Source organism: Bos grunniens, chromosome 19, assembly GCF_055505025.1.
Source record: "Bos grunniens cultivar Pamir isolate PY7600 chromosome 19, Bosgru_T2T1.0, whole genome shotgun sequence".
Lineage (NCBI taxonomy): Eukaryota > Metazoa > Chordata > Mammalia > Artiodactyla > Bovidae > Bos > Bos grunniens.
Window position 1 is genome coordinate 28508774 of NC_141183.1, and position 26017 is coordinate 28534790.

Here is a 26017-nt window from a genome sequence, read left to right on the forward strand (position 1 = left end):
TGTATTTCTAGCCCCTAAAATAATGCCTGGCATATAGTAAGCCGTCAGTAACAGTGGTTTTCTGTCCTTTTATCAGTTTCCATTTGTTCACACATTCTTTTGACTTTCTCCACATCTTCCTTTAGTTCTTTGAGCATCTTTGTTTTGAGCAACTTTAACACAGGTGTTTTAAAGTCTTTGCCTAATATATCTGCCGTTTAATCTTTTTCATGGACAGATTCTGTTGAATTCATTTTTCCTTTCAACATGCTGTCCACACCTTCCTGTTTCTTTGTATGTCTTGGTTTTGTTGTTGAACACTGGACGTTTAAATCCCCCTTCCCAGGGGTTTACTGTTTTGTTGTTGTTGTCATTTTTACTTTGTAGGCTCTTTGCCAAGGATCAGCTAAAGGTGTAAACTTCAATTTTTCTCAGATTTTTTTTCTGAACCCTTCCCTGGATGTGCACAGTCACTTTTTAATTTTCTCATTCATGTAAATTGTTTATGAGTGTCCTACTCTTTAATGTCTCGCTCCTCAGAAGGGGAAAGAGGGCCCCAGCCCACTATCATTCCCTGACAGACACCTCATCCGGGGGTGGTGGGGTACAGCCACAGTGGCTGCCGCTCTTCATCTGCACTCTGATCAGATGCAGCGATCAGGCACAAAGGACACCCACCCTCATTCCCGCAAGCTATGTGCAAGTTGATCCAAGAACACGTGCATGGTCCTGCCACATGGCTAGGGGTAGGAGAAGGGAACCTGAAATTGTACAAAGAGCTGAAACTGACTGAAAATTAATCACAACTTATTAAGTCTTCCCCTGGAAATTGTAAGCCTCCAGCAGAGTTCCAAAACAGTTCTATTACTGGTCTTATTCTAACCATTTTATTTTCTGTGACTGATCCCAAGAAAATCTGAGGTATCAAACCAATAAAACCATGTAGTCAACAGTTTATAAAAATATATCTTTATTATTTTGATGTTCTTGCACAATACATATACCTAGTCATATAAACATGGTCTTCCTGTTAAATATAAATTAAACACAAAAAACTATAAACAAATCAGCAAAATTACTGGAAAACCCTTCCAAACCACAAATCCTTATTAAAAATGTACACAGGGACAATGAACCTGTCTTAAGACACCAAAATTACCTGCAGACAAATGTAGACGTTTAAAGAAGCAATCAAGGGCAGAGTGATATGGAATAAAACTACCACGGGTGTCTTAGCTGCGTATAGTGAGCCAGGCCAGTCAAAGGACTCCAGTTGGCATTTCAGCAGAGTGTCATCTCTGTGCAAAAAGATCAGGGCTTGTCCTCAAGCTTAGGGTACTCTCAAAGCAACCACAGCAGAGAATGGCCACAAGAATGGTGGTCAGATAACTTAAACACACGAATTCCAGACGCTCCAACTATGAGCATGGACCATCCACTCCACCCAGAGCCATTCCCAGAGCCCTGACTTGAAGCCAGGTTATTAGCAGTGACTCCAGATTAGCACATACTCTGAAAACCCATAACTACAGGGAAACTCACAACACATACAAAACCTGGAAAACCCTTGCTGAATTTCAGAATAGAACGGTTCAACCGCTAACCTTGACAGGATCTGACAGTGAGGCTGAGGTACCTCAGGCGAGGCTGAACAGACAGGAGATACATACTTTCCATCCGTTCTTCTCTCCCAGGAGGGCGCGAACGCAGGGGACAAACTGTCACAAGTCTCCAACTGCCCTCTTCAGGGCTGGAGCAGCTCAAAGTCTGTGGGATGATGCCAAGAACCACACCAGGTACGAACCCCACACAGAGAGCAGAGTTCAGCTCCAACAGCTTCCACTTCTGAGCAAACAGGGTTGGGTCAGCATTCGGATACAGGAGGACCCCCTGTGACCGCCACCAGAGACCTGTGTCTGAGCGTCACGGCGAGTTGGCCATCGCCACTTCCCAGCAGGCCACCTGGACGCTCATTCCCATGGTGGGGTCAGTTGCGAGGCTCCAAGGCTGTGGGGCTGCGGACCGTGGACATGAGGTGTGACTTGTAGGTTTTGCTCAGGCCTGTCATCCAGAACTTGAGCAGCTTGACGTTGTCCTCCTCAGATGCTCCAAGGATACTCAGGAGCTTCTGCGTGTCCTCTTTGGGCCGACTATCCACCTTGGTGAATTTAAAAAGGACCTTCACTTTGCTGTAGGAAATCAAAACCAAACACTCAGTTACCGTAGCGCCATCAGCAGAGTTCTGGTCCTGGGGCCTAAGAGGCTTCAAGACCAGCAACAGCTTGATAAGCAGAGCAGAACAGAAACAGGGGAGTCAGCACAGAGCAGAGCAGCAGCTCACACCTGCCCCGCCATTTCCCACTTGCCCAGTTCTAATGCTGCTGCATCCAGACAGGGAGGTTAAAAAAACAAACATTCCTTCCTGTCATGAAAGGAACTGCCTGCTCTGAAGCTTCACTGCACTATTTAAAGTCAGAACGATGTTTGGCTAATTAACTGACAAAAAATTACTAAGAAGGCAGGAGGGAATAGTTATCTGCTGTAATAGAATGGGAACTATCCAATCTTTCAACTTTTTAAGTTAATTAACCATCAAGAACAACTGCCTCCTTGGAGAGCACAGAGCAGCTTGAGGCCCAGGTGCGGAGTCACCTGCTCAAGGTCACCCAGCTGGCTGCACAGTGGCGGACTCGTAAGCCTTCCCCTGCTGTACCACCCGCAGCGCCACGGCCTCAGCTCTTTCTCTGGTTTGCCTCAGCAGAACGCCGTGCTGTTGGCACCCTAGCCCTCCCCAGAAAGCAAGACTCCAGGAGCCGCGACAGCGCCTGCTTACTTCATCCACTCTTCCTTGAGGCACACGAGGCACTGGTCCACCACGTCCACGGACAGGTTTTGGTTGGTCAGAGCAGCCTCCATCTTATTCAGGATGGTGGGGCCGACTGGGAGCGGGGCAGAGAGGGTCAGCACCAGGAGAGCCTGAGCGCTGCCCCCCAACACCCCCCAGCTCATTCTGGAATGAGGCAGATCCCAGAGGCAGCCCGCTCAGCGGCACTCACCTCGGTCTGCGGCTACAGGACTCCCACTGGTCACTACAAACTCGTACTTGCTGAGAGGCTGCTCACTCTCACACCCAACCGCATGGAGGCTGGAGCGAGTGGCCGTGTGGACCTCCACGACCACAGCAAACTCTGGGGCAACACAGACACACTGCTCTGTCAACTGTGCCCCTTCACCCCACGACAAGCCCACCCGACTCTGCGGCTCCGAATCATCTCAGACCATCTTGGGAAACACTCCAGTCACCCGAGGTTAATACCTGGGCCTTTAAAATCTGTCGTTTGTGAACACAGTTAAGAGTTCACTTTTGACTCAAACTAACAATGCATCAAGTGACAATAACTACCGATTATGTCATATACCTAAGTTGGCTGAATACTAAACTACTCTGTGAGGGGGGTCCTGCTATAACCCCTACTTCATAGGCAGGGAAACAGAGAATCTAAGTGACTTGCACGAGGTCACATGGCTATGGTGGTAATAACATCAAGCCCGTCTCTGAGACTAGAGCCTGTGCTCTGCAAACTGCCTCCTGGACTCATGGCCCAGCCTGAGTGCTGAAGGACGGCAGCTCTGTGAGCAACCGTCTGACCATCTCACAGAATCACCGGAGGAGCCTGGACACACCAGGAGGTGGGGATGGGTGCCCAGGCTGATTCCCAAATGCCCCCAGCTGAAGAGGGACGCCAATGAGCTTCTTGGCCGTTTTTCTAGAGCAGTGAGCTTGTCTGTCCCAAAGGTGGAGCTGAGCGGAGCAAAGGCCACTGTGCTGATGGGCAGCAGGGACGGCTTTAAGGCAGATAAAACAGGAGACCAGAAAGAGGAAGGAAGTCCACAGGGCAGAGGGGTCAGTCCAGCAGGACTCCTGAACCATCCCCAGGATGGGACATGCCCCCACGGAGAGCCACACCCCAGCAAGCTACCCTAACCATGAGCTTGTCCAGCCCAATGCACACCTGTCTTAAAGACAGAAAACAGAGGCCAATGCCACTGGGAAAGTGGGTCCTTCAACATGGGAACCTCCTGCCTCTGAGGCCAGCAGGCGTGGTCCTCAAACACACAGCTGACACCCAGTCGTGTGGTCTCACTCTGAGTCCCGAGGCACATACCTGAGGCCAGCACATGGGGAGGGATCTGCACGTGGGGGCTAAGGCCCAGGAAGTTGCAGCGGTAGGCCTCCTCGTACTGGCTGCTGTAGGGGATGACACGGACACAGCCCACGGGCAGCATGGTCTGCAGGGACACAACAGCCCAGAGTTGAGCACTGCCCCGGCTGACTCCATCCCCACACCCCAGTGCACTCAGCACTTGTGCAGAGCCCCTTCCTCCCAAGGCGTCCCTGGTCTCCTGGCCCCAGGCCGTCTCCCACACAACCCAACCCTGGCCTGCTCAGCAGGGTTAGCTCCTCCTTCATTCTCCAGCTGCTCCGCTGTGTGTCTCTTCCCTCATCCCCAAAGCTTTTTGAGAGCCTGACCTCGTGCCCTCAGGGCCTAGACAGAGGGCGGTACGCACGCACCCTCAGAGCCAGACCCGGGCCGTGGTACCACTACACCTGTGGGGTGCACCACGGCGGGCCCATTGAGAACGCGCTGTGCAGAGGCCCGGGAGGCTGAGCCCACCCCCGGTGGAGGTGGCTTCTCAGAGGGGTGGGGATGGGGAAGCAGACAGGATGTGATCAGTCTATGAGGACAGCAGATTCCTCAGGGGAAACAAAGCCACAAATCACTACCTTTTGTTTTTCTAAATATCTTGGGGCCAAGCTGTGTGTGTGTCTCGCAGAATCAGTTCCCACCAGGGATGGGACCCAGGCCCTCGTCAGTGAAAGGGCAGACGACCCCCATATTAATAGTGGAGAAAAACACAGATCTTAGTTAGATTCAGGCAACGAGTCTCTGACATGTCCTAACACGCACACCTTAAGTCCACAGTTCATAAAACCCACCAGGCCAGTACTGTCTCCCCACCACCATGACAGAAAAAAACACTCTCTCACCCGAAGGACTTCGAAGGCTGAATGGACGAGGTCTGAATCTCTGCTCTTCCAGATCACCTGGTTCCCCATGAGGACGTGCCAGGCCAGTGTGCGGAAAGACGGGGCACCCAGGACCTGAAAAACACAGTGTACAGCTTTCCATCCAGAAACTTTGCCTGTGGAGCAAAGGAGGCGGGCCAGGAGAGAGGAAGTCATCTACCTCCAGAGGGGGAAGGTGGAGTTGGGTGACATGCCCCAGGACAGCAAGGGGCAGGGGGACCTCTCTACATTCACAACTGGAAGCCTGAGCCCAAAGCTTCAACACTTCAACACCTGTCCTTCAATTTTACTCTTAAAAACTTAAAGCTATTCATTCTAAGCTTTCTACAACATACCTTCTCTCTCTACACACTTAATTATGGCTCAACCACTCAAAAGCAAACCAGGGCTGTGACTCTTCAGCACCAAGGAAGAGCAGGGTCTCCACACCGGCTCACCCAGGCTGCCCTGTTCAGTGTGGATCCACGTCCAGAGCACACCTCCACCCCTCCTCCTGGGAGTGAGACTCCCTGATCTATCCTGTCTCTGTTGTCATTCAGTTTCTCAGTTGTGTCTAACTCTGCGACTCTGTGGACCATAGCCCGCCAAGCTCCTCTGTCCATGGGATCCTCCAGGCAAGAATACTGGAGTGGGTTGCCATTTTCTTCTCCAGGGGATCTTCCCGACCCAGGGATTGAACCCCATATACTGTGTCTCCTGCTGCTGAGCCACCTGAGAAGCCCGTCTTGTTTTTTTCCTGCTTTAACCAACTGATTAACCATGTGGCACTGACAATTTGCCACCAAAGGGCCGCCAAAGAATTGATGCTTTTGAACTGTGGTATTGGAGAAGACCCTTGAGAGTCCCTTGGACAGCAAGGAGAACAAACCAGTCAATCCTAAAGGAAATCAATCCTGAATATTCATTGGAAGGACTAATGTTGAGAAAGATTGAAGGCAGGAGGAGAAGAGGACGGAAGAGGACAAAATGGTAGGATGGGATCACAAACTCAATGGACATGAGTTTGAGCAAACTCCAGGAGATAGTGAAGGAAAGGGAAGCCTGGCATGCTGAAGTCCATGGAGTCGCAAAGAGCCGGACACGGCGGAGTGACTGAACAACAACTCACAGATTTGAAGACCTCATCCTGTTATCCAACACCAGCCACCCCTGAGGACCTGCCTCCAGGACCCACCCTGGCAGAACCCCAGACCCCTCCCAACTGTCATCCACAGAAACAATCAGCACGGCCTGCAGCCTAGTCCAGGACGAGCTGAGTGAATGGTTTTCACCCTGAAGTCCCACAGAGAACTGTTGTTAATCAGGCTTTAATTTTCCAAAAAACAAATCACTGTCTTCTGACAGAATTCATTCTCAACATAAAAAGAGAGAGTCTAAGAAAGAACTGTCGGCCTCTGTGACCCAATAGTCCCTCCCCCAGCACCCCCAGTGGTCATGCCCCACCCCTACCCCCACTGCCGCGCAGGCTCCCTCTCATACTGAACGACAAGCCCTTGTTTGAATGCAATTACTAGAGTTGGACACTCAGATCTCTTGATTCTTTGTAAGACTGCCCACTGTTTTCAATCTACAAAGCATCCATGCTGCATGCAAACCAACAATGTTGTTCAACTCCTTTAGAAGGTTCCAGAACCACAAGATACGAGACTCATGAAAAGCTGACTGCTGGGCCTTTCTTTAAAGACACCCCCTCCATCCTCACTGAGCCTGGGGCTCAGACACCCCAGATGCCCACTGTCATCTACAGTCACCCACTGAGAAGGTTCCTGGTCACTCCTGAGCATGGCAGGCCTGAAGAACAAGGTGTACAGGGTGGAGATGAGCCGGAAGCAGAGGCGGGGGCTCCTGGCCCAGTGTTTGACCCGTCTATCGCTGCCCCCTCCCCCGCTACCACCTACCTGCCTCATGTGCCGAAGCGATTTGAACACGGAGAGCTTCCGTGGCTGCCAGGCTCCACAGTCTGAGAGCAAGGAAGACTCTGCTGGACACTTGGTCAGCTCCCGCCCCTCTGCCCCCTCTGGCAGGGCAGGGCCTTTCTCCTCCTCTTCAGCCTCAGAATTGTCCCAGCTTTCTGATTCCTCTTCCAACTCTGCAAGATGGACAACTCAGTTTCGCAGCATGCAGCCCTGGGTTCCTTCACTCTCTGGACGCCACACAACCACTTCAGCCTAAGGCACCTTGTGGTTAAACCGACCAGAAGACTACTGACTTCCGGTTCAGGCCAGCTGGCTATGCTACTTGCTGCCTCTGGAGCCCCGGGGGGCCAGGAGCGGTCAGTCTGTGTTCTGTCCACGGCTGGTGGAAGAAGTCAAACTAAGGCTGAGCAGAGCACGCGAGCGCTACCCTGAGGGCTCCACATGTCCTGCCCTGAAGTCAGCGCCGTTCTCCTCACCTTACAGAAAGGAGGTGCTTGTCATCTCAGTTCACCTCACAGCAGCCCCACGAATGGAGTATCCTCACTCCCTGTCACGCATGAGGGGCAGTGCCTGGGCAACACAGAACATACACGTGTCCCAGAGCCGGATCTGAAGGCACATCTGACTCCAGCCTGTGCTCTGAACCCCTATGCTCACCTTTTTGACAAAAATACAACCCAAGATGTGACAGTGAGCCCTGCACACCTGCACCTCTCTCAACATTCTCGACTGTGTAAACACATCTCACCAACAGACTGCCCTTGCCCTCTTCACCAGCGAAGAAACGCGCAATCACTACGATCAATGGTCCACGGTCGACTGCACCGTGAGAGCACCACGGTGGACCGCGATCCAGCGCCTCGCCCTTGCAGGGAAGCCTGTTCAGATGCAAGTCACCTGACGACAGAAACAACCTTGAAACAGCTCCACCCTGCTAAGGTCAAGCATTTGCAAGCAGCAGCTTGTCAAGCACATCACAAGTCTTGTTCACCCCACATCGCTACATCACTGAAAATCCAATCATCTCCAAAAGAAACGTGGACTCTCAGACCCCCAGGTGGTTACCCAGATGTGGAGAGCTGACCACAGACCTGAGGAAGGTGGCCCAGACACCAGGCTTGGGAGCCACTGCCCTGATGAAACCCCTGGGTCCTGTGAAGCACAGCACTCTACTGCTACCGAACAGAGCAGGGAGCAGGCCCTGTCCAGAGAGGCGAGCAGGTTGAGAGCCTCACTCACCTGCCCCCCAGCCCTGACCCTCCCTACCTGAGCAACAGCCCCGGGGTCAAAGGAGGCTTTTCCAACCTGCCTGGACAGATTCTCATGGGACCATAAAGGAAGATGAGACAGGAAACCCCAATAAAACCAAGAAGAGCAAAATAGGCCAGTTTCTGCTCCCAGGGTGCCCTCCATCAGCTCTCTGCCAGGACAGAGGGGTGGGCTGAGCACAGGGCAACCCTATAGCCACCCCCAGGCTCCCAGCATGAGCACCTCCCTGCTTACCCGCAAGTTGCTCCATCTGGACCAAGGTGTCCTCGGTTGGTGCGCCTTCCAGGAGCTTCTCAGTCAGCCGGCTGCCACATGCTTTCAGGAGCCTGAGAACAGAGCATCAGCTATGAAGTGTTCTTGCTAAAAGGAAAACAGGACTTGAAACCAATGGACCCTGCTGATCTGACTACCAGATAACAGAACACTAGGGCATAAGGACGCAGCTGAGCACCGTCCAGTGGTTGCTATCAGCCAGGAGTCCAGCAAAGCCGGGAGCAGGGGTGCAGGAGGAGCTGCCCCTGACAGAGACCCAGCAGCACCTGCGCCCGTGGCGATACAGCCCCCACACCAGGTCAAGCCTGAGGCAGCATAGGACAGCGAGCGTGGATGGGGCCGGAGGAAGCTATAGAAGGAGTCTACTCTGTGGCATGTGATGATTTAATGGCTGAGGCATACAACTAAGATTTGCCTTAAAAAACATTCTAGAATAAAAAAGTGAGAGAACATATAAAAAAGCATTAAAACACTGATAACTGCTAAAGTAAGACAGCAAGGGTGTGTAGTACTTATTACACATTGGGTCTGTCTGAAAATTTCTGTAATTAAAATGATTTTTTAAAATATAAATTTATTTTAATTGGAGGCTAATTACTTTACAATATTGTATTGCTTTTGCCATACATCATAAAATGATTTTTAAAAGACAGAACACTTGGGTGGGGAGACATGTTTCTCCCTTAGTCTGCAGGTTCTCAGGAGCTGCACTCAAGGATTTCCATGTGAGCACGTGGCTTAGGCGACGCTGCACAGGAGAACCTGGGGTGTCTGGAAGGAAATGTACCCTGCAGGGGAGGGACAGAAACAGTCTGTGGCAGGCGGGCAGACTGCAGCGGTTTCCAGGTTGTCCACAAGTCTGTCCAAACTCTTCCCTCCACACGGTGGAGACTGAGCCTCCCACCTGCCTCAGGTGGGCCCCTCTAACAACAGCAGGTGAAGGCAGGTCTGAGGCCACTGAGGCCTGGGCATAAAAGCACCGAGCCCACCTCGCTCCCCCAGGTCACTGGCACAACCACAGTGAAGGGCTGAGGCTGCCACCCATGGCTGGGCCAATCTGCTAGCCCCGAGAGGGAGCCAGCTTCAGAGAGCAGAAGATCCTCCTGAGACCAGAGCAGCCCAGGTCAGCCCCCTCCAAATCCTGACCCATAAGAGCCGAGTGGTGTAAGCATTCACTGCTGTCCCAGGAGAGGAGAGACCACCGGCCTTGGCCTGGGACCAGCACCCGAAAACTAGCACCTTCTCAGCGACCTCTGCGTGCTCAGGGCCAAGGACGACTGGGCCAAGCTCAGACTTACGAGCCACACACAGGTGCGCCCAGTGACGGTCCCCCTAACCTGGGCACAGTCTGGCCAACACCCTAGCAGCCGTGAGAAGACCGAGTCTGGTTACCAGGCGAAGGAGGTGTGAAGGCAGGCCCACAGGCTGTCATCGTTGGTCAAGGACGTCAGTGAGCGGGCGGCGTTGCCATTCCTCTGGTGCAGGAAAGGGGTGAATGCTGTGTTCATCCTCTGGGCGCGCTGCGGGCACCCGAACTGCTCCGCTTCAAACACCTGAGCCACGGAGGGAGAGGACAGCCCTTCAGGACAATCCCAGCTGGCAGCCCAGGGCCCTCTGCTCTCTGGACCCAGAGGAAAGATGGGGCCACCATTCCCACCCAGCAGGACACTCTGTCCCCACGTGGTCAGAAGCCGCCTGAAAAGAACGTCAGTTAAGAACTTCTCCTGCAGCCTCTCCGCTCAAGGTGGCCATGGGGCTGCTCTCCAAGTGCTCTTGGCTCCCCCTCCAGGTATGGGGGCTTCCACTGCTCAGACCCTGTCTAGGGGTGACATGCAACCCCCACAAGGACAGGAGCCAGGCCTCCAGGCCCAAGTGCCCCCCGAGCAGGCATCTGTGAGCAGCAGGCCCCCACAGCTGCCACCCCACCCACCAGGCTGACACGGTGAACAGACCCCTCTCGCCTGAACTGGACACAGGGCATCAACAAGCCGCTGGGGTTTAGGGACTGTCTGCTACCAGAGCACCACTAGCCTGTTCCCCCCAGGTGGCCCTGGATGTCCACATGGCATGTGGGTCTGCCACACTGTTAGTGGACAGGCTTCTGAAACAATGGTGAGAGGAAGCAAAGATCAGCAGGGATCATGCCAGAGCATTTGACTGCAGTTAAGCCAGAGCCAAACAAGAACCAGGGCAGCGAGACTCGAGAGAGACAGGCTGGCCTCCAGCTTGTGGCCACAACTCCGACTCTGCAGTGGTCAGGACCCCCAGGCAGGCACACTGCCCCCGTCCTGTTCCCTCCACGCAAAGCCCTGTCACCCTGCCCCCACCGCCCGGCCTCCTGGCCACCTTGAGCGCCTTGCCCTGGAGCTCGTCGATGATCCCACGGATCTTGCCCAGCAGGAACGGCCAGGAGTTGATGAGGTAGATGCGGTCCATCATGATGGCAATGATGCTGTACCAGCGCTGGAAGCCCCGGGCCAGGCTGTCTTTGATGAAGAACGTGTGGCTGAACACGAAGCCATGCTGCTCGTCCCCAAAGAAGATGGGGCCCTCGCGGCCAGGGCAGACCTGGGACACAAGGACAGTGCTCCAGGACACCCCCTCTATACACAGGTGACTCCTGCTCAGACAGTTCTTCCTGCACTAACGAACCAACACCGATTACAGGGAGAGTGGGAAAGGAGGAAGAGAAAGGAGACAACCGCTTTCATCTCTCCTGTGATCAAACTCCCCAAAGAGAAGGTTCGTTACTGTGGAACACAAGGGCCAGTGGATTCCTTAATTTCTTTCTGCCTTGAGCCATATGTAACTCCGTATAAATATGTGATCTACCCCAGGCTCAGATTTGCCAACATCACTCATCTGGAACATACTGGAGGAAGGACAAGCCTCGAAGGTCTGAAAGTGGGTACAGTGACAGGAAGCATAAGCATTAAACTACAAATTCTCCATCACAGAGACATACAAGCTAAGACGGAACGCAACAGCAGCAGTCACATGTCTTAGAAACACCCTGACTCACTCCCTGGTCAACTCAGAGAGCACGTGATGGGCACTGAGGCTGTGACATGGCAGTGACATCTGATGGGAGCGACATGGCCTACACACACTCTACATATTAGCAGTACATCCAAGAAGAACAAAGAATGCAGGTCCAGCGCTTACAAGGATGAGCTAGCAACCAGCCAGGGTGCCCCGCAGCTCACCCTGGAGGCCTGCCTGCCTGCGCTCTTCATGACAGGACTGCCAGCTGCCTGCCTGCCCATGACCAACACTGATGCTGCCCAGGCTGGAGTGTATGGGAACAGCTCCTCAGAGGGCCCAGGTCTTAGGCGCTCACCTCACAGCTCAGGCTCCGCACACAGGCCTGACGGACGATGCTGAAGAGCTGGGGGTGGTTGGGGTGCTGATGACTGACATACTTGATCGAGGTCTCCTTGTCATGGCTGATGTAGCCGGGGTGTCCTGCAGCAAGTGACCGGCAGCCCTGCTCACGAGAAACAAAAGAAAACCAGTTAGTCAGGGAGCAAGCAACACACATTCTTTCCCTTGTGCGAATCTCAAACAAAAGAATCTATTTTTGTAAAAAACAACTGGCTCCCAGAGTTACACCTGGCTGAGGAGCTCCCTGTTTCCTGAACAGGAAAACCCGGATGAGGGCCTCACAAAGGTCACTGGGTCTAGTCTACCACACGCCCACAGCAGGAGTCCCGGGGAGCTTCATACCTACCACTCATCTAACTTGAGGCACAAACCCAAGATAGTCACCACAAGCACCCCCACCTTCGAGGCAGCAAAACAGGCTCAGAGCCAAGCAGCAGCTCACACAGCCTGTGCTGGCCTCCACTCTGATCTGGGCACAACACTGGGCAGGGCCTCAGGAGGTAGCCACACTCTGAAAACACACACTCAGACCCTCTGCCATGGAAGTGGGCTGGACCAGTGGCCCTGTCTGCTGCCCCTCTGAAGCCACCGCCACGTTGGTGCCAAGGCTGTGCGTCCCCAAGGCGACCCCTCCTTGTGCGATGCAGGACCCTCCCAAGGCCATTCTAGCTCAAGGACCCTCCCCCAAGATCCCACTGTTCAGGCCCCCCTCCTGCCTGCCTCCCTGTCACAGGTGTCACCTGCTCACAGCAGAGGCTCCTCCCCACCTTTGCTCCCTCCCTCTCGACCCCTCACAGTCAAATCAACCTCAAGTTCGCTGACTGCTTCTCAACAGACCCAAACTAACGTGGCTGGATTTCTGTCCACCCTGCATGGCAGGTCCAACACCACTCGATTTCTAGTCCCAACCCAGGGCCCGCACGTGAAGAATCAGCCTGGTTTGGGGACCTGATCTCCATCGCTCAGAGCTCAGGAAGCAGGCAGGGTGCTTGAGAGGAGGACACCTGGCTGAGGGGACAGGACAGGAGGTCGGCAGCGTGTGAGCACTGTGCAGAGGGGAGGCCGGAAAGGCAGACTCTGTGATGGTGGCAAGCGCCTGCTGGCCCAGAGGGGCTGGAAAGAGCAAGAGCTGGCATGAGGGGAAATAGCCAGAGGGAAGAGAGGCAGCAAGTGCATCCCAAGGGCCCAGAGCTATGAGGTCACATCCATGACCAGGAGGTCAAGCCCAAGCCCCTGCAGAGAAGAAACGCACCCCCCTGGGGCCCCAAGAGACACTGGCCTCACACATGTCCGACTTCTTGGGCCCCGGGCTGCTGGACTCTGCACTGGCACCTTCTGCTGGGCTGTGCGCACGGATACGACTGCTCATCTGGATGCCGCCCTCCTCCTCGTCCGCTGGCTCGCCTCGGCCGGCGCCGTCTCCACTACCAGCCCCCTGCGGCAGCGGGGCATGCAGGACCTCTGTGCAGAAGAGCGTGCGGGGGCCGTGCAGCTCACAGAAGTGACAGAGCGCGACGATGGCGTTCATGGTGCCCTAGAGATGGCGCTGGGCTGTGGGGAGAGGAGAGAAATGCCCGAGACAGCCCCATAACCCGCCCACTCCAGGGCCCGGCAACCGGAGGGCTGTCCCTGCCCCGTGGGTGCAGGTCATCTGGCCGGCGGCACTGCTAAGCACCCAGTCTGGACCAGCATGGCACTGCATGCAAGGACACAAAACAGACACCGCCCCTGGCACGTGGAGTGAGGACCAACAAGACACACAGAACGCGGAGTCACACAGAAACCCTTCAGGCAGGACCACGATGGCAGGGCTCGTGGGCACGAGGGACAGTGCCCTGGGGCGTCTGTTCCATGCTCAGCCATGGGGCAGCTCCAGTGCCAGGCAGCGTTCCAGGTGCCATGATGCTGCCTCACAGAGCTCACCTCCCAGGAGGGGAGGGAAGTAGGGCTACTGCTTCCTCTCATGTGGCGACAGCATCAGGGAGACAAGGACAGGGGTCAAGGGCAGAGAAGACCTGGAGGAGGCGAGATGTTGTTTCAGACAAAAGGGCTCCTGACTGAGAGCTGAAGGAGCAGAGGGCACCACAAGGGCTGAGGAGGGGGCGTGAAGGGGTGTGAATGTTTGCAGAGCTGGGGGTGAGGGCAGAAGTCAAGCAGGGGGTGGGTTTTAGGGCCATGATAAGACCCCAAACTATCTTTCAGAGATTAGAGAACCTGTGGGAATTCTGATGAAAAATACAATAAATCTGAATGTTACTTTAAATGATCATTTTGGCTGCTGTCCCAGGTAGACACAGGGAAGCCAGCTGGCCTGGGCCAGGCTGGGCAACGGAAGGTGGTGAGGACAGTCCATGTGTGACTGTACCCCAAGGATAAAAGCAGACACTGCTCATGGGCGGGTTGTGGAGCACGAGGAAGGAAGCAGGGCCATGGGAGCTGGGAGCAGAGAGCAGTGCTGAGGTGAGCCCCCAGTGGAGAAGATGACGGCAGGCTGGCGTGGGGCGGGGGGTGGCACTGAGTGGGGCAGTCAGGGCTGGGGGTCCCTGGGCCTCTAGAGCTTAGATGTGGGAGGAAGGAAGAGCTGGTCAAGGTGACAGAGGATGACCGGCAGCGAGGCAAAGTGCACTGTCACTCCAGGGACCATGGAGCAAAATCCAAGTCATGAGGGAAGCAGAGTCCTGGAAGGGCTGGGGGCAGGGTGGTTTGGGCACCAAGAAGGCGGAAGTGGCGTGCAGACACAAGTGTCCTCTGCTTGGGAAAACCATAAAGGTGGGGGGTATCCACTGGGCTGCAGTACTGGAGGCACAGAGGTGAGATGCTGACAGCCCAGCGGACCTGACACGCGTCACACAGCAGGGCCTGGGAGGCAGGCTAAAATGGGGACAGTCTGTGTTTACCACAGCAGTAAAGTGTGGTCAAGCACTCAGCCGCCACTGCACTGGAGCATGAGGCTCACAGCAGAAGCGGCAGAGTCAACCCAAAGGAGACGCCTGACGACCAGACAGGAGGAGGGGTGGCTGGAAGGCACAGTGAGCCAGAGTATGGGGCAGGGGGGCGTCCTAGAGGAAGGTGGGCAGTGGGAGAGAAGATAGTTTAAGACAAGAGGACACTTAGCTGGAAGACCTTGAGTTCCATGGAGATTCTGGAGAGCAGGACCAAGAGGCAGGGCTGGGGAGAAGGGTCCAGAAAGCCACACCCACCTTGCCCCAAGACCTCCAATGGCTCATTGCCCCTCCTAAGTGCTCACGCCCATCCATCACCCTTTCCCCTCTCCCTGCTTTATTTTACTGGATCATATACTTTGTCTCATCTTTAGCAGTTCCTTGCACATAGCGGGCACCAAGTTAACACGTGTTAAATAAGTGAATTTAGGAGCTGTCTGGAGAGAGTACAGTTGTTGCCACAGAAAGTGGAACACTTGTGGAGGGTGTCCACATGAATTCTATACTTATCAGAACCATATGGCTACCATCCCACCTAGGCGACAGCCAGCAGGGCCATTTGCACATGAATTGGGCAGGGCAACACAGTCATACCTCAGCTTCAAGACCTGCCATTTTATAGGCAAGGAAAAGTATCAGAGCCAATTCTAAGAGCAGCGGGCATGGGGGAAAAAAAAAATTAAGCCGCTTACAGCCAACTTCAAGACTTCCCTGGTGGCTCAGACGGTAAAGCGTCTGCCTACAGTGCGGGAGACCTGGGTTTGATCCCTGGGTCGGAAAGATCCCCTGGAGAAGGAAATGGCAACCCACTCCAATATTCTTGCCTGGAAAATGCCATGGATGGAGGAGCCTGGTGGGCTACAGTCCATGGGGTCACAAAGAGTCGGACATGACTGACTTCACTTTCACAGCCAACCTCAAATGACAACATGAAAGAGGACGTGGGGACCCCACAGTTCTCAGTGCTTCAGCAGGGGCTCGCCCTGTAAGCTGCGGCCCACAGAAAGTTGATGATGCGATCAGAGAGTCCACGGCAATGTCTGATCCCTTGTGACACAAGTATTTATATTTAAAAGTCCTTGTAAAGTTTAAGATATTTAAGTAGATAAAGTCATCATCCTTCCTACTCTTGGTTACACTTCATGCCCATTTAACCCTTCAGGCCACAGCCCAGCCTGTGGGCAGAGGTGATGCTGCTAAGCTTCTTCTGAGCATCCAGGATCAAACTGTCAGGCTACTCTTTTTCTGAGTGACACTCACTCCTGTCTGACAGGACTTCTGACTCCTCGGATCACAGCCGAAATAAAACTTAGCTCGTCAGCCGCTCACCTACAGACTCAAGAAAACCCCTCTTCAGCCCCGAGTAGCCAGGTGATGTCCAATGGATCCAAATACCTCTCTCAGCATCAGCCTAAAGCTGAGCGCCACCGGCCTGGGAGGGAACCACGGCCCGAGGCACCCTACCTCGGGCAGCGTGAGGCCGGGTCTCCGACTCCAATCTCTACCGAATGCCCGCCCAGCAGTCATTCCTCCCCAACCAGCTTTCCAGAAGCCAAGGAAGAAGCAGAAACCCTCCCTCGCCGGACACGCTCCTCAACAGGACATCTCGTCGGGCAGGGTCCTGTCCACGCCCTCTCCCACCGCGACAGGAACGTGAGCACCCCCACCCCCCCGCAGGGCACCGCGGCCGGGTCCCCCCGCCCCTGCAATCCGGCCGGAGGACCCAGTAGGGTTAAGGACGGTCTGGGCACGAACACTCGACAGACAAGCCCAGTTCACGGCGGCTCTCGCCCCACATCGGACGCGCTGCTGCTCCCCGACTGCGGCCTGGCCTCCGGTACCAGAGACGGGCGTGTGACCCTCGAGGGCACTTAACCACTAGTGACTTGGCGCCTGAGCACGTCCACCCCGAGGGTCCCCGTGCTGGGGACCCAGTGCCGCCGGCCGCCGCCACCCATCCCTTCCGCGACGAGGCCGCGCCCGACCTCACCCGCCAAGCTGGGGGCCTCCTCAGCTCCAGGCCGCCACACCCCGCCCCCGGCCCGACCTCCCCGCCAGCGGGATCACCCCCCTCGACCGGAACAGCGTCCCTACTAACCCGACAAGCTGCGGCGCCGCCCTGCTCCGAGCCCTCCGCCGCGCCGCCCCTCTCGGATCTCCGCCTCCCCCCCTGCACCCCGGCTGCCCTCACTAAGTCCCCTCACAAGGGGCCGCGCCCGCCTCAGGGCGCGTGACTCTATCGGGCCGTACCACCGCCCGGAGCCGCGGAGGGGGAGCCGGCCGGCCGACGCCCCCGTACCCGAGGCGCCCGGAGATCCGCCAGACCCGCATCCCGGGAAGAACGCACGGGTCCGGGAGCTCCGGAGTCCGGTGGGACCCTAGAACGGTTGCCAGACCCGTTCTCTCCACTGCCCAGCCCGCGCCCCCACCTAGAAGCCCGGCGTGGTTGCGCCCGCGCGGGCCGGTAGGGGAGGCGGGGAGGGAGGTGGAGGAAACCATTCCAGGAGAGGGGAGGATAAGTTAATTTAAAGAGCACTTTTTAAAGAGAATTGAGGAAAAGTAGATCCATTCTAGGACTCCTGGCACATACCAGAAGGAAAAGAGAAAAAGGACGTCGCGGATATATAGGATGCTGTAATTTCTTTTGGTTTCACCGTTTTTATTAAATTTCCAATGGAACCAGTGTTCGGTGGAGCGCGCGGGCCGGGGGCGGGGCAGGAGGCGGCCGCTGGGTATCTTAAGAATAGCGCGACGCGGGGGCCGGGGCCTGGGAGCGCGCAAGCGCGATTCACCCTCCTCCCCTCGTCCGCTGTAGCACGTCGTTTTAAATATATGTGACTATGGAGTGATGATCCCTGGTGGCTCAGTGGTAAAGGATTCGCCTGCCAGTGCCATGAGACGCGGGTTCGATCCCTGGGTCGGAAACATTCCCTGGAGGAGGAAATGGCTACCCACGCCAGTATTCTAACCTTAAGAATCCCATGGACAGAGGTGTCTAGTGGGCTATCAGATAGAGTCCATGTGCTGCAAAGATTCAGGCATGACAGCGAGTGATCAAGTCTTCTGTGTACTTATGAGATTGGTCCAAAAGTCTTCAGCTTATAATGTGTTTGGCCGAGGTGAGTGGACGCACAGCTGCCAGGAGCCGAGGGCCTGTGACGCATTGTTTTCTGTCTCCTTTTACCTTGTGGTAAGATGGGAGTACCAGACGACCTTACATGTCTCCTGAGAAACCTGTTTGCAAGTCAGGAAGTAACAATTAGAACTGGACTTGGCACTGCTGAAAGAAAGTGAAAGTGTGAGTCGCCCAGTCATGTCCGACTCTTTGCAACTCCATGGCCTGTACTCTTTACGACCCCATGGCCTGTAGCCCTCCAGACTCCCCTGTCCATGGAATTCTCCAGGCAAGAATACTGGAGTGGGTAGCCGTTCCCTTCTCCAGGGGATCTTACCAAGGATCGAATCCGGATCTCATGCATTGAAGGCAATTTGTTTACCCTTGGAGCCACATTAGATGGTACTCTGGTTCAAAATTGGCAAAGGAGTGTATTTCCCAAGGGTGACAAGGCTGTATATTGTCACCCTCCTTATTTAGCTTATATGCAAAGTACATCATGCAAAATGCCAGGCTGGATGACTCACAAGCTGGAATCATGATTGCTGGGAGAAATATCAACCTCAGATAAGCAGATGATACCAATTTATGGCAGGAAGTGAAGAGGAACTAAAGAGTCTCTTGATGAGGGTCAAAGAGGAGAGTGAAAATGCTGGCTTAAAACTCGAGGTTCAAAAAACTAAAATCATGTCATCTGGTCCCATTATTTCATGGCAAATAGAAGGGGGAAAAGTGAAAACAGTGACAGATTTTCTTGGGCTCCACTGTAGACAGTGACTGCAGCCATGAAAGTAAATATGCTTGCTCCTTGGAAAGAAAGCTATGACATACCTAGACAGTGTATTAAAAAGCAGAGACATTACTTTGCCAATAAAGATCCGTCTAGTCAAAGCTATAGTTTTTCCAGTGATCATGTATGGATGTGAGAGTTGGACCATAAAGAAGGCTGAGCGCCAAAGAGCTGATGCTTTTGAATTGTGCTGGAGAGGATTCTTGAGAATCCCTTGTACAGCTAGGAGATCAAACCAGTCAATCATAAAGGAAATCAACCCTGAATATTCATTGGAAGGACTGATGCTGAAGCTCCAATACTTTGGCCACCTGATGCAAAAAGCCAACTCATTGGAAAAGACCCCGATGCTGGGAAAGATTGAAGGCAAAAGGAGAAGGGGATGGCAGAGGATGAGATGGTTAGATAGCATCAGAGACTCAATGGACATGAATTTGAGCAGACTCCAGGAGATGTGGAGGACAACGGAGCTTGGCATGCTGCAGTCTCTAGGGTGAACAGACTCAGACACAACTTAGCTACTGAACAACAACAAAGTATAGCTGTGCCTTTCCCGTTTCTAAAAGAAAATATTTCCAACATCTGTCAAGGTGAACAGGATTCACCCTAGAAAATGGCTACAGCAGCAATTCTGAATACAAATCTGATCAACTGACTTCCACACTAATAAAGAACAAAACTTTCTAAAGCTTTGTTGCCATGGCTGTTTTTATTTAACAAGGAGATTAATAACTTAAAAAATCCATGAGTCTTCCCTGGTGGCTCAGTGGTAAAGAATTCACCTGATCCAGGAAGATCCCACATGCCTCGGAGCAACAAAAGCCCACCAGCCGCAACTACTGAGCCCATGAACCACAACTAAAGCCTGCATGCCTAGAGACTGTGCCCCAAAACAAGAGAAGCCGCCGCAAAGAGAAGCTTGTGTACCACAACTAAAGAGTAGTTCTGACTCGCTGCAACTAGGGAAAAGCAATGAAGACCCAGCTCAGCCAAAAATAAATAAATAAATAAATCCAATTGCATATTCTGTTGCTTTAATCAGGAAGACAGATCTTTAAAAAAATTTTTTTTAATTTTTAGTAATCCTTTTTCCCATTTTTTCTTAGTGGTAGGTTGTCAGGAAGCATTTAACAGGAGGCTTCCTGTGTGCTGTTTTGAATCTGTCAGGAATTCTCTGTTGCTTATTAATTCCTGAATATTCAGGAATTAAGAGGAGAGGAAAGCCTCTTCCGGGGCTGAGGAATCTAGGCATTTCCTTCCGTTAGTTTTCAATACAGTGATAAGGACCCTCTTCCTTTTTATGTACCGTAAGGTAAAAGGGATTGTTTACACCTCTTTCTCTTTAATATGGATCACCTATGTTTTGTAAATCTGGAATTTTAATCTTTATCTTTGCTGAGAATAACTACCTTGTAAGGCAACCCATTCCAGTGTTCTTGCCTGGAGAATCCCAGGGACCGGGGAGCCTGGTGGGCTGCTGTCTAAGGGGTCGCACAGAGTCGGACATGACTGAAGCAACTTAGCAGCAGCAGCAGCAGCAGTAGCAAGACAGTATATATGCCCACACCATGTTGATTAAACACCTTTGCTCCATCAGAGCTTTGGTCCCAGTGTCTTCTCTCTCTCCCCCACCACCCTCTCTTTCTCTCTCTTTTTCAGGCTAATTCTCTGGAGCGCAGAGGCCCTCTGGGTTCACTTTCCTGCCCAGGCTTCTAAGACCCTCTCGAGAAAGCGCTCTGCACCTTCACCCCATCGAGAGGGCATCTGAGGCCTTCGTGAACAGAGCAAGCCCCTGTCAGGGACTTTATTGGTTTTCTGCGTAAACCAAGGAATATCAGCCTCTTTCTCTCTCCTTTAATTTCTTATCGTTGACTCCAGACCACCAGGTTCCGGTCCATTAAAGGACCTCAACAGTAGGTGTTCTTGAAACTAACATTGGTCAGTCAGGTTTTAAACCAAGAAAAAAAAGTTGCTTTCTCATCTTGTAACTAATTCCAGGAATTCCTCATTTTGTGTGGAGGACACCACCTTGCTCAGATTATCCTTATTTCCATGGTGATAGGCTAGTAAAGGTCCCAAGTGAAGGAAGGTTTATTCAACCACTGTCATTTTCAATAAAAATGTGCATATTCAACTACAGATGGATTCCATTTATGCCACTAATATCTTTCCCAGAATTGCTTTTGGAGGTGCTTTCTCAAATCTATAAATCTGTTTAACTACATGTCAATTCCTTGAGTTAGTGAATTATACCAAGGTTTAATTAAACTGGACTCTCAGGATAAACCTTTAAGGACATTCAACAAAAGAGACATCTTAAAGGTGAGAAAATGTAATCCATATTATCAGTGGGAAAGGCAATCAAAACCCAGCAGCAATGTTCAGAAAGCATAGCTGGCAATAATGCCCAATTTTGCCCAACCAAATGAAATACCATGCTAGACCTACAAGCTTCATCGTAGGAGTCTCAAGAAATGTTACCAAAAGTACTGTACTCTTGCCCAGCATTCACCATCCAGAACATGTTATTCCACCACTGAAATGGGCTTAATCAGAATTAAAGATTTCTTGCTGCTTCTCTGCCTTCCTACTCCTAATCATGAGGATTTTCGGGGGAGTACTGACAGCTGAGCATCGGACTGAGGGGTGTCTCACCGATGCCAGCTGCCAAGATCACAGAGCCAAGAGAGAAAAGTAAAATTCTCACTGAGATGTCCTTTGATGTTTCCGAGTGCACGCTCCCTAACGCAGGCCCTTGTGTAGCTATAGAATACAGCTGAGCTTTGAGTCAGAACCACCATGTCCCTCCCTGAATTAGTTTTCAGTTTCAGAAAAAAGAGGTATGTTTCATTTGTAAGCAAGCTGGATGTAACATTGTTAATCACATCATTATTTCAAGGATACTATAACAGTTTCCCTGTTATAAAAATTAATAATGCAAGCTTTCGTTTCTTGCAGTAAAATCAAGGTTTTCATATATGTGTAACAGTTTGGGAGTCTGACCAGCCGCTGAAAGGCAGCAAAGCAAGTGATGGGTAATATTTCAGAAGGGGCACTCAAGCATGGCTTGTATATCACATTGAGGAGTTATTAGACACGTTAGTGTTATTAGAAAATAAACTCTGCATATAAGGTGTCTAGCTAGTTGCAAGGCAAGAAAACTATTAGTCGTCAAATATTATCTCCTAAAAAAAAAACCCTAGTGTTTATTTTTGCTTTTTTATCACAGCACTTTCAAGGAACTTATTAACTCTCCTCTCCAATTAGAATTCAATTGATAGCTCATTTGTATTTTAATCTAACACTAGCTGCTTGCTAAACCCTGAACTTTTTAGTCTAACCATAAATTTAAGAATCCATTATGGACCCAGGCTTATTAAATTCCTTCGACTAGCAAAAGTTCCCTGGTTTCAGCTTTTGATTTTAGGAAAGGATAAGGTGGAATTTTGTCTTTGTGCACCACCATCAAGTTGCTTAACTGCCTAAGAAGAGGAGTCATCATATTTCCCTTTTCACAAGTATCTGATTTACCCAGTCATTCAGTTTCTCTGGGCCCTTTGCAACTGCTCAGATTTACATGCAATTAAGTGGCTCAGAAAAGGTGGCAAGAATACATAGAAGAACTATACAAAAAAGATCTTAATGACCCAGATAACCACAATGGTGTGATCATTCACCTAGAGCCAGACATCCTGGAGTCCAAAATGAAGTGGGCCTCTTAGGAAGCATTACTATGAACAAAGCTAGTGGAGGTGATGGAATTCCAGCTGAGCCATTTTAACACCTAAAAGATGATGCTGTGAAAGTGCTTCACTCAATATGCCAGCAAATTTGGAAAACTGAGCAACGGCCATAGGACTGGAAAAAGTCAGTTTTCATTCCAATCCCAAAGAAAGGCAATGCCAAAGAATGTTCAAACTACTGTACAATTGCACTCATCTCATATGCTAGCAAAGTAATGCTCAAAATTCTCCAAGCGAGGTTTCAACAACACGTGAACCGAGAATTTCCAGATGTTCAGGCTGGATTTAGAAAAGGCAGAGGAACCAGAGATCAAATTGCCAACATCTGTTGGATCATGGAATAAGCAAGAGAGTTTCAGAAAAACATCTACGTCTGTTTTATTGACTATGCCAAAGCCTTTGACTGTGTGGATCACAACAAACTGGAAAATTCTTAAAGAGATGGGAATATCAGACCACCTTACCTGTCTCCTGAGAAATCTGTGTGCAGGCCAAGAAGCAACAGTTAGAACCGGACATGGAACAACGGAATGGTTCCAAACTGGGAAAGGAGTATGTCAAGGCTGTATATTGTCAACCTGCTTATTTAACTTATAGGCAGAGCACATCATGGTGAAATGCCGAGCTGGATGAAGCACAAGCTGCAATGAAGACTGCTGGGAGAAATATCAATAACCTCAGATACCCAGATGACACCACCCTTATGGCAGAAAGTGAAGAAGAACTAAGAGCCTCTTGATGAAAGTGAAAGGGGAGAGTGAAAAGCTGGTTTAAAACACATCATTCAAAAAATGAAGATCATGGCATCCAGTCCCATCTCTTCATGGCAAATAAATGCGGAAACAATGGAAACAGTGAGAGACTTTATTTTCTTGGGCTCCAAAATCACTGCAGATGGTGGCTGCAGCCATGAAATTAAAAGATGCTTGCTCCAAACATTCTCTGATGTAAATCATAGCAGGATCCTCTATGATTCACCTCCCAGAGTAAGGGAAATAAAAGCAAAAATAAACAAATGGGACCTAATTAAACTTAAAAGCTTTTGCACAACTAAGGAAACTATAAGCAAGGTGGAAAGACAGCCTTCAGAATGGGAGAACATAATAGCAAATGAAGCAACTGACAAAGAATTAATCTCAGAAATATACAAGCAACTCCTGCAGCTCAATTCCAGAAAAATAAGTGACCCAATCAAAAAATGGGCTCAAGAACTAACGACATTTCTCCAAAGACATACAGATGGCTGACAAACACATGAAAAGATGCTCAACATCACTCATTATCAGAGAAATGCAAATCAAAACCACTATGAGGTACCATCTCATGACGGTCAGAATGGCTGCTATCAAAAAGTCTACAAACAATAAATGCTGGAGAGGGTGCGGAGAAAAAGGAACCATCTTACACTGTTGGTGGGAATGCAAACTAGTACAGCCACTATGGAGAACAGTGTGGAGATTCCTTAAAAAACTGGAAATAGAACTGCCATAGGACCCAGCAATCCTACTGCTGGGCATACACACTGAGGAAACCAGAATCAAAAGAGACACGTGTACCTCAATGTTCATTGCAGCACTGTTTACAATCAACAGGACATGGAAGCAACCTAGATGTCCATCGGCAGACGAATGGATAAGAAAGCTATGGTACATATACACAATGAAATATTACACAACTATTAGAATGCATTTGAATCAGTTCTAATGAAGTAGATGAAATTGGAGCCTATTATACAGAGCGAATTAAGTCAGAAAGAAAAACACCAATACAGGATATTAACGCATATATATGGAATTTAGAAAGATGGTAAGGATGACCCTATATGTGAGACAGCAAAAGAGACACAGATGTAAAGAACAGACTTTTGGACTCTGTGGGAGAAGGCAAGGGTGGGATGATTTGAGAGAGTAGCATTGAAAGATGTATATTATCATATGTGAAATCGCCAGTACAGGTTCGGTGCATGAGACAGGGTGCTCAGGGCTGGTGCACTGGGATGACCCTGAAGGATGGGATGGGGAGGGTCAGGATGGGGCACACATGTACACCCATGGCTGATTCATGTGAATATATGGCAAAAACCACCACAATGTTGTAATTAAGCTCCAATTAAAATAAACTAAGAAAAAAAAAGAAGATGGTTGCTCCTTGAAAGAAAAGCTATGACAAACCTAGACAGCATATTAAAAAGCAAAGACATTACCTTGCTGACAAAGGTCTAGTCAAAACTATAGTTTTTCTAGTAGTCATGTATGAATGTTCGAGTTTGACCATAAGGAAAGCTGAGCAATGAAGAATTCATGCTTTTGAACTGTGGCGTTGGAGAAGACTCTTGAGAGTCACTTGGACTGCACAGAGATCAAACCAGTCAATCCTAAAGGAAATCTGTCCTGAATATTCATTGGAAGGACTGATGCTGAAGTTGAAGCTCCAATACTCTGGCCACCTGATGTGAAGAGCTGACTCACTGGAAAAGACCCTGATGCTGGGAAAGATTGAAGGCAGGAGGAGAAGTGGACAACAGAGGACGAGATGGTTGGATGGCATCACTGACTTGATGGACACGAGTTTGAGCAAGCTCCGAGAGTTGGTGAAGGACAGGAAAGTCTAGCGTGCTACAATCCATGGGGTCACAAAGAGTCAGACACGACTGTGGGACTAAACTGACACTGAAGTGGCTCAGACCATAAAGAATCTGCCTGCAATGCAGGAGACCCAGGTTCAATCCCTGGGTCGGGAAGATCCCCTGGAGAAGAGAATGGGTACCCACTCTAGTATTCTTGCGGAGAAAACCCCATGGACAGAGAAGCTTGGTGGGCTACAGTCCATGAGCTGACCAGAGAAGGGAATGTGATCAAGGGTAGAGCACCTATGAGTGCCACGCTTAAAAAGCTGACAGCTTTTTGAGACCCTCCACCAAATTACATGGGGCTTCCCAGATGGCTGTGGTAAAGAATGCCTGCCAATGCAGGAGACTCAGGAGACATGAGTTGGATTCCTGGGTCGGGAAGATTCCCCTGGAGACGGAAATGGCAACCCACTCCAATAGTCTTGCCTGGAGAATTCCATGCACAGAGGAGCCTGGCGGGCTACAATCCATGGGGTCGAGAGACTCGGACATGACTGAGCAACTGAGCACACAGGCATGCCAGATACATGCTGGAAAAGGGAAAGCATTTGTCCCTGGTTAGATTGCACGTGTGCATGCTGTCACGTCTGACTCTTTGCAACCCCATGGACTGTAGCCTGCTAGGCTCCTCTGTACATGGAATTTTTCAGGCAGGTCTTCTGTGTCTCCTGCATATCAGGCAGATTCTTTACCACTGAGCCTATTGAATTATATCTCAAGTTAACCAAATTAATCTAGAAGTAACTTTGAGAAACACCTTAAGTATTTGTGGCTTATGTTGGCATATCACAGAACATGTTGAGATTTTAAAAAATCTAAGAAACTTTGTCCAACTCATTATTTACCAAAAATGTGTGTCTAGGCAGCCCTTTTCCCTAAAATTGTTTT

The 26017-nt window shown here is 51.1% G+C and overlaps 1 protein-coding gene across 11 annotated transcripts; it reads right to left on the reverse strand.

The window, feature by feature from the left end:
• Positions 1–932: 932 nt before the first annotated feature.
• FLCN (folliculin) lies at positions 933–17327 on the reverse strand. 11 transcript variants are annotated; one of them, XR_015147756.1, is made up of 14 exons: positions 16951–17056; positions 13190–13461; positions 11867–12013; positions 10873–11094; positions 9919–10079; positions 8488–8579; positions 7733–7881; positions 7461–7554; positions 6967–7157; positions 5030–5143; positions 4146–4269; positions 3036–3167; positions 2813–2918; positions 933–2168 (listed from the first exon to the last, which is right to left on the reverse strand). XR_015147756.1 is itself a non-coding variant. In XM_086358364.1 (12 exons), exons 2-12 carry the CDS (start codon positions 13436–13438, stop codon positions 1967–1969), a joined length of 1740 nt encoding a protein of 579 aa, XP_086214490.1. In that variant the 5' UTR covers positions 13439–13461; positions 17152–17327; the 3' UTR covers positions 933–1966. The 11 variants fall into 11 exon arrangements, 3 of the variants coding, with proteins under 3 accessions (XP_086214490.1, XP_086214486.1, XP_086214487.1); XR_015147760.1 differs by lacking the exon at positions 7733–7881; XR_015147753.1 differs by having other exon boundaries at positions 7461–7881.
• Between the last annotated feature and the right edge of the window lie 8690 nt (positions 17328–26017).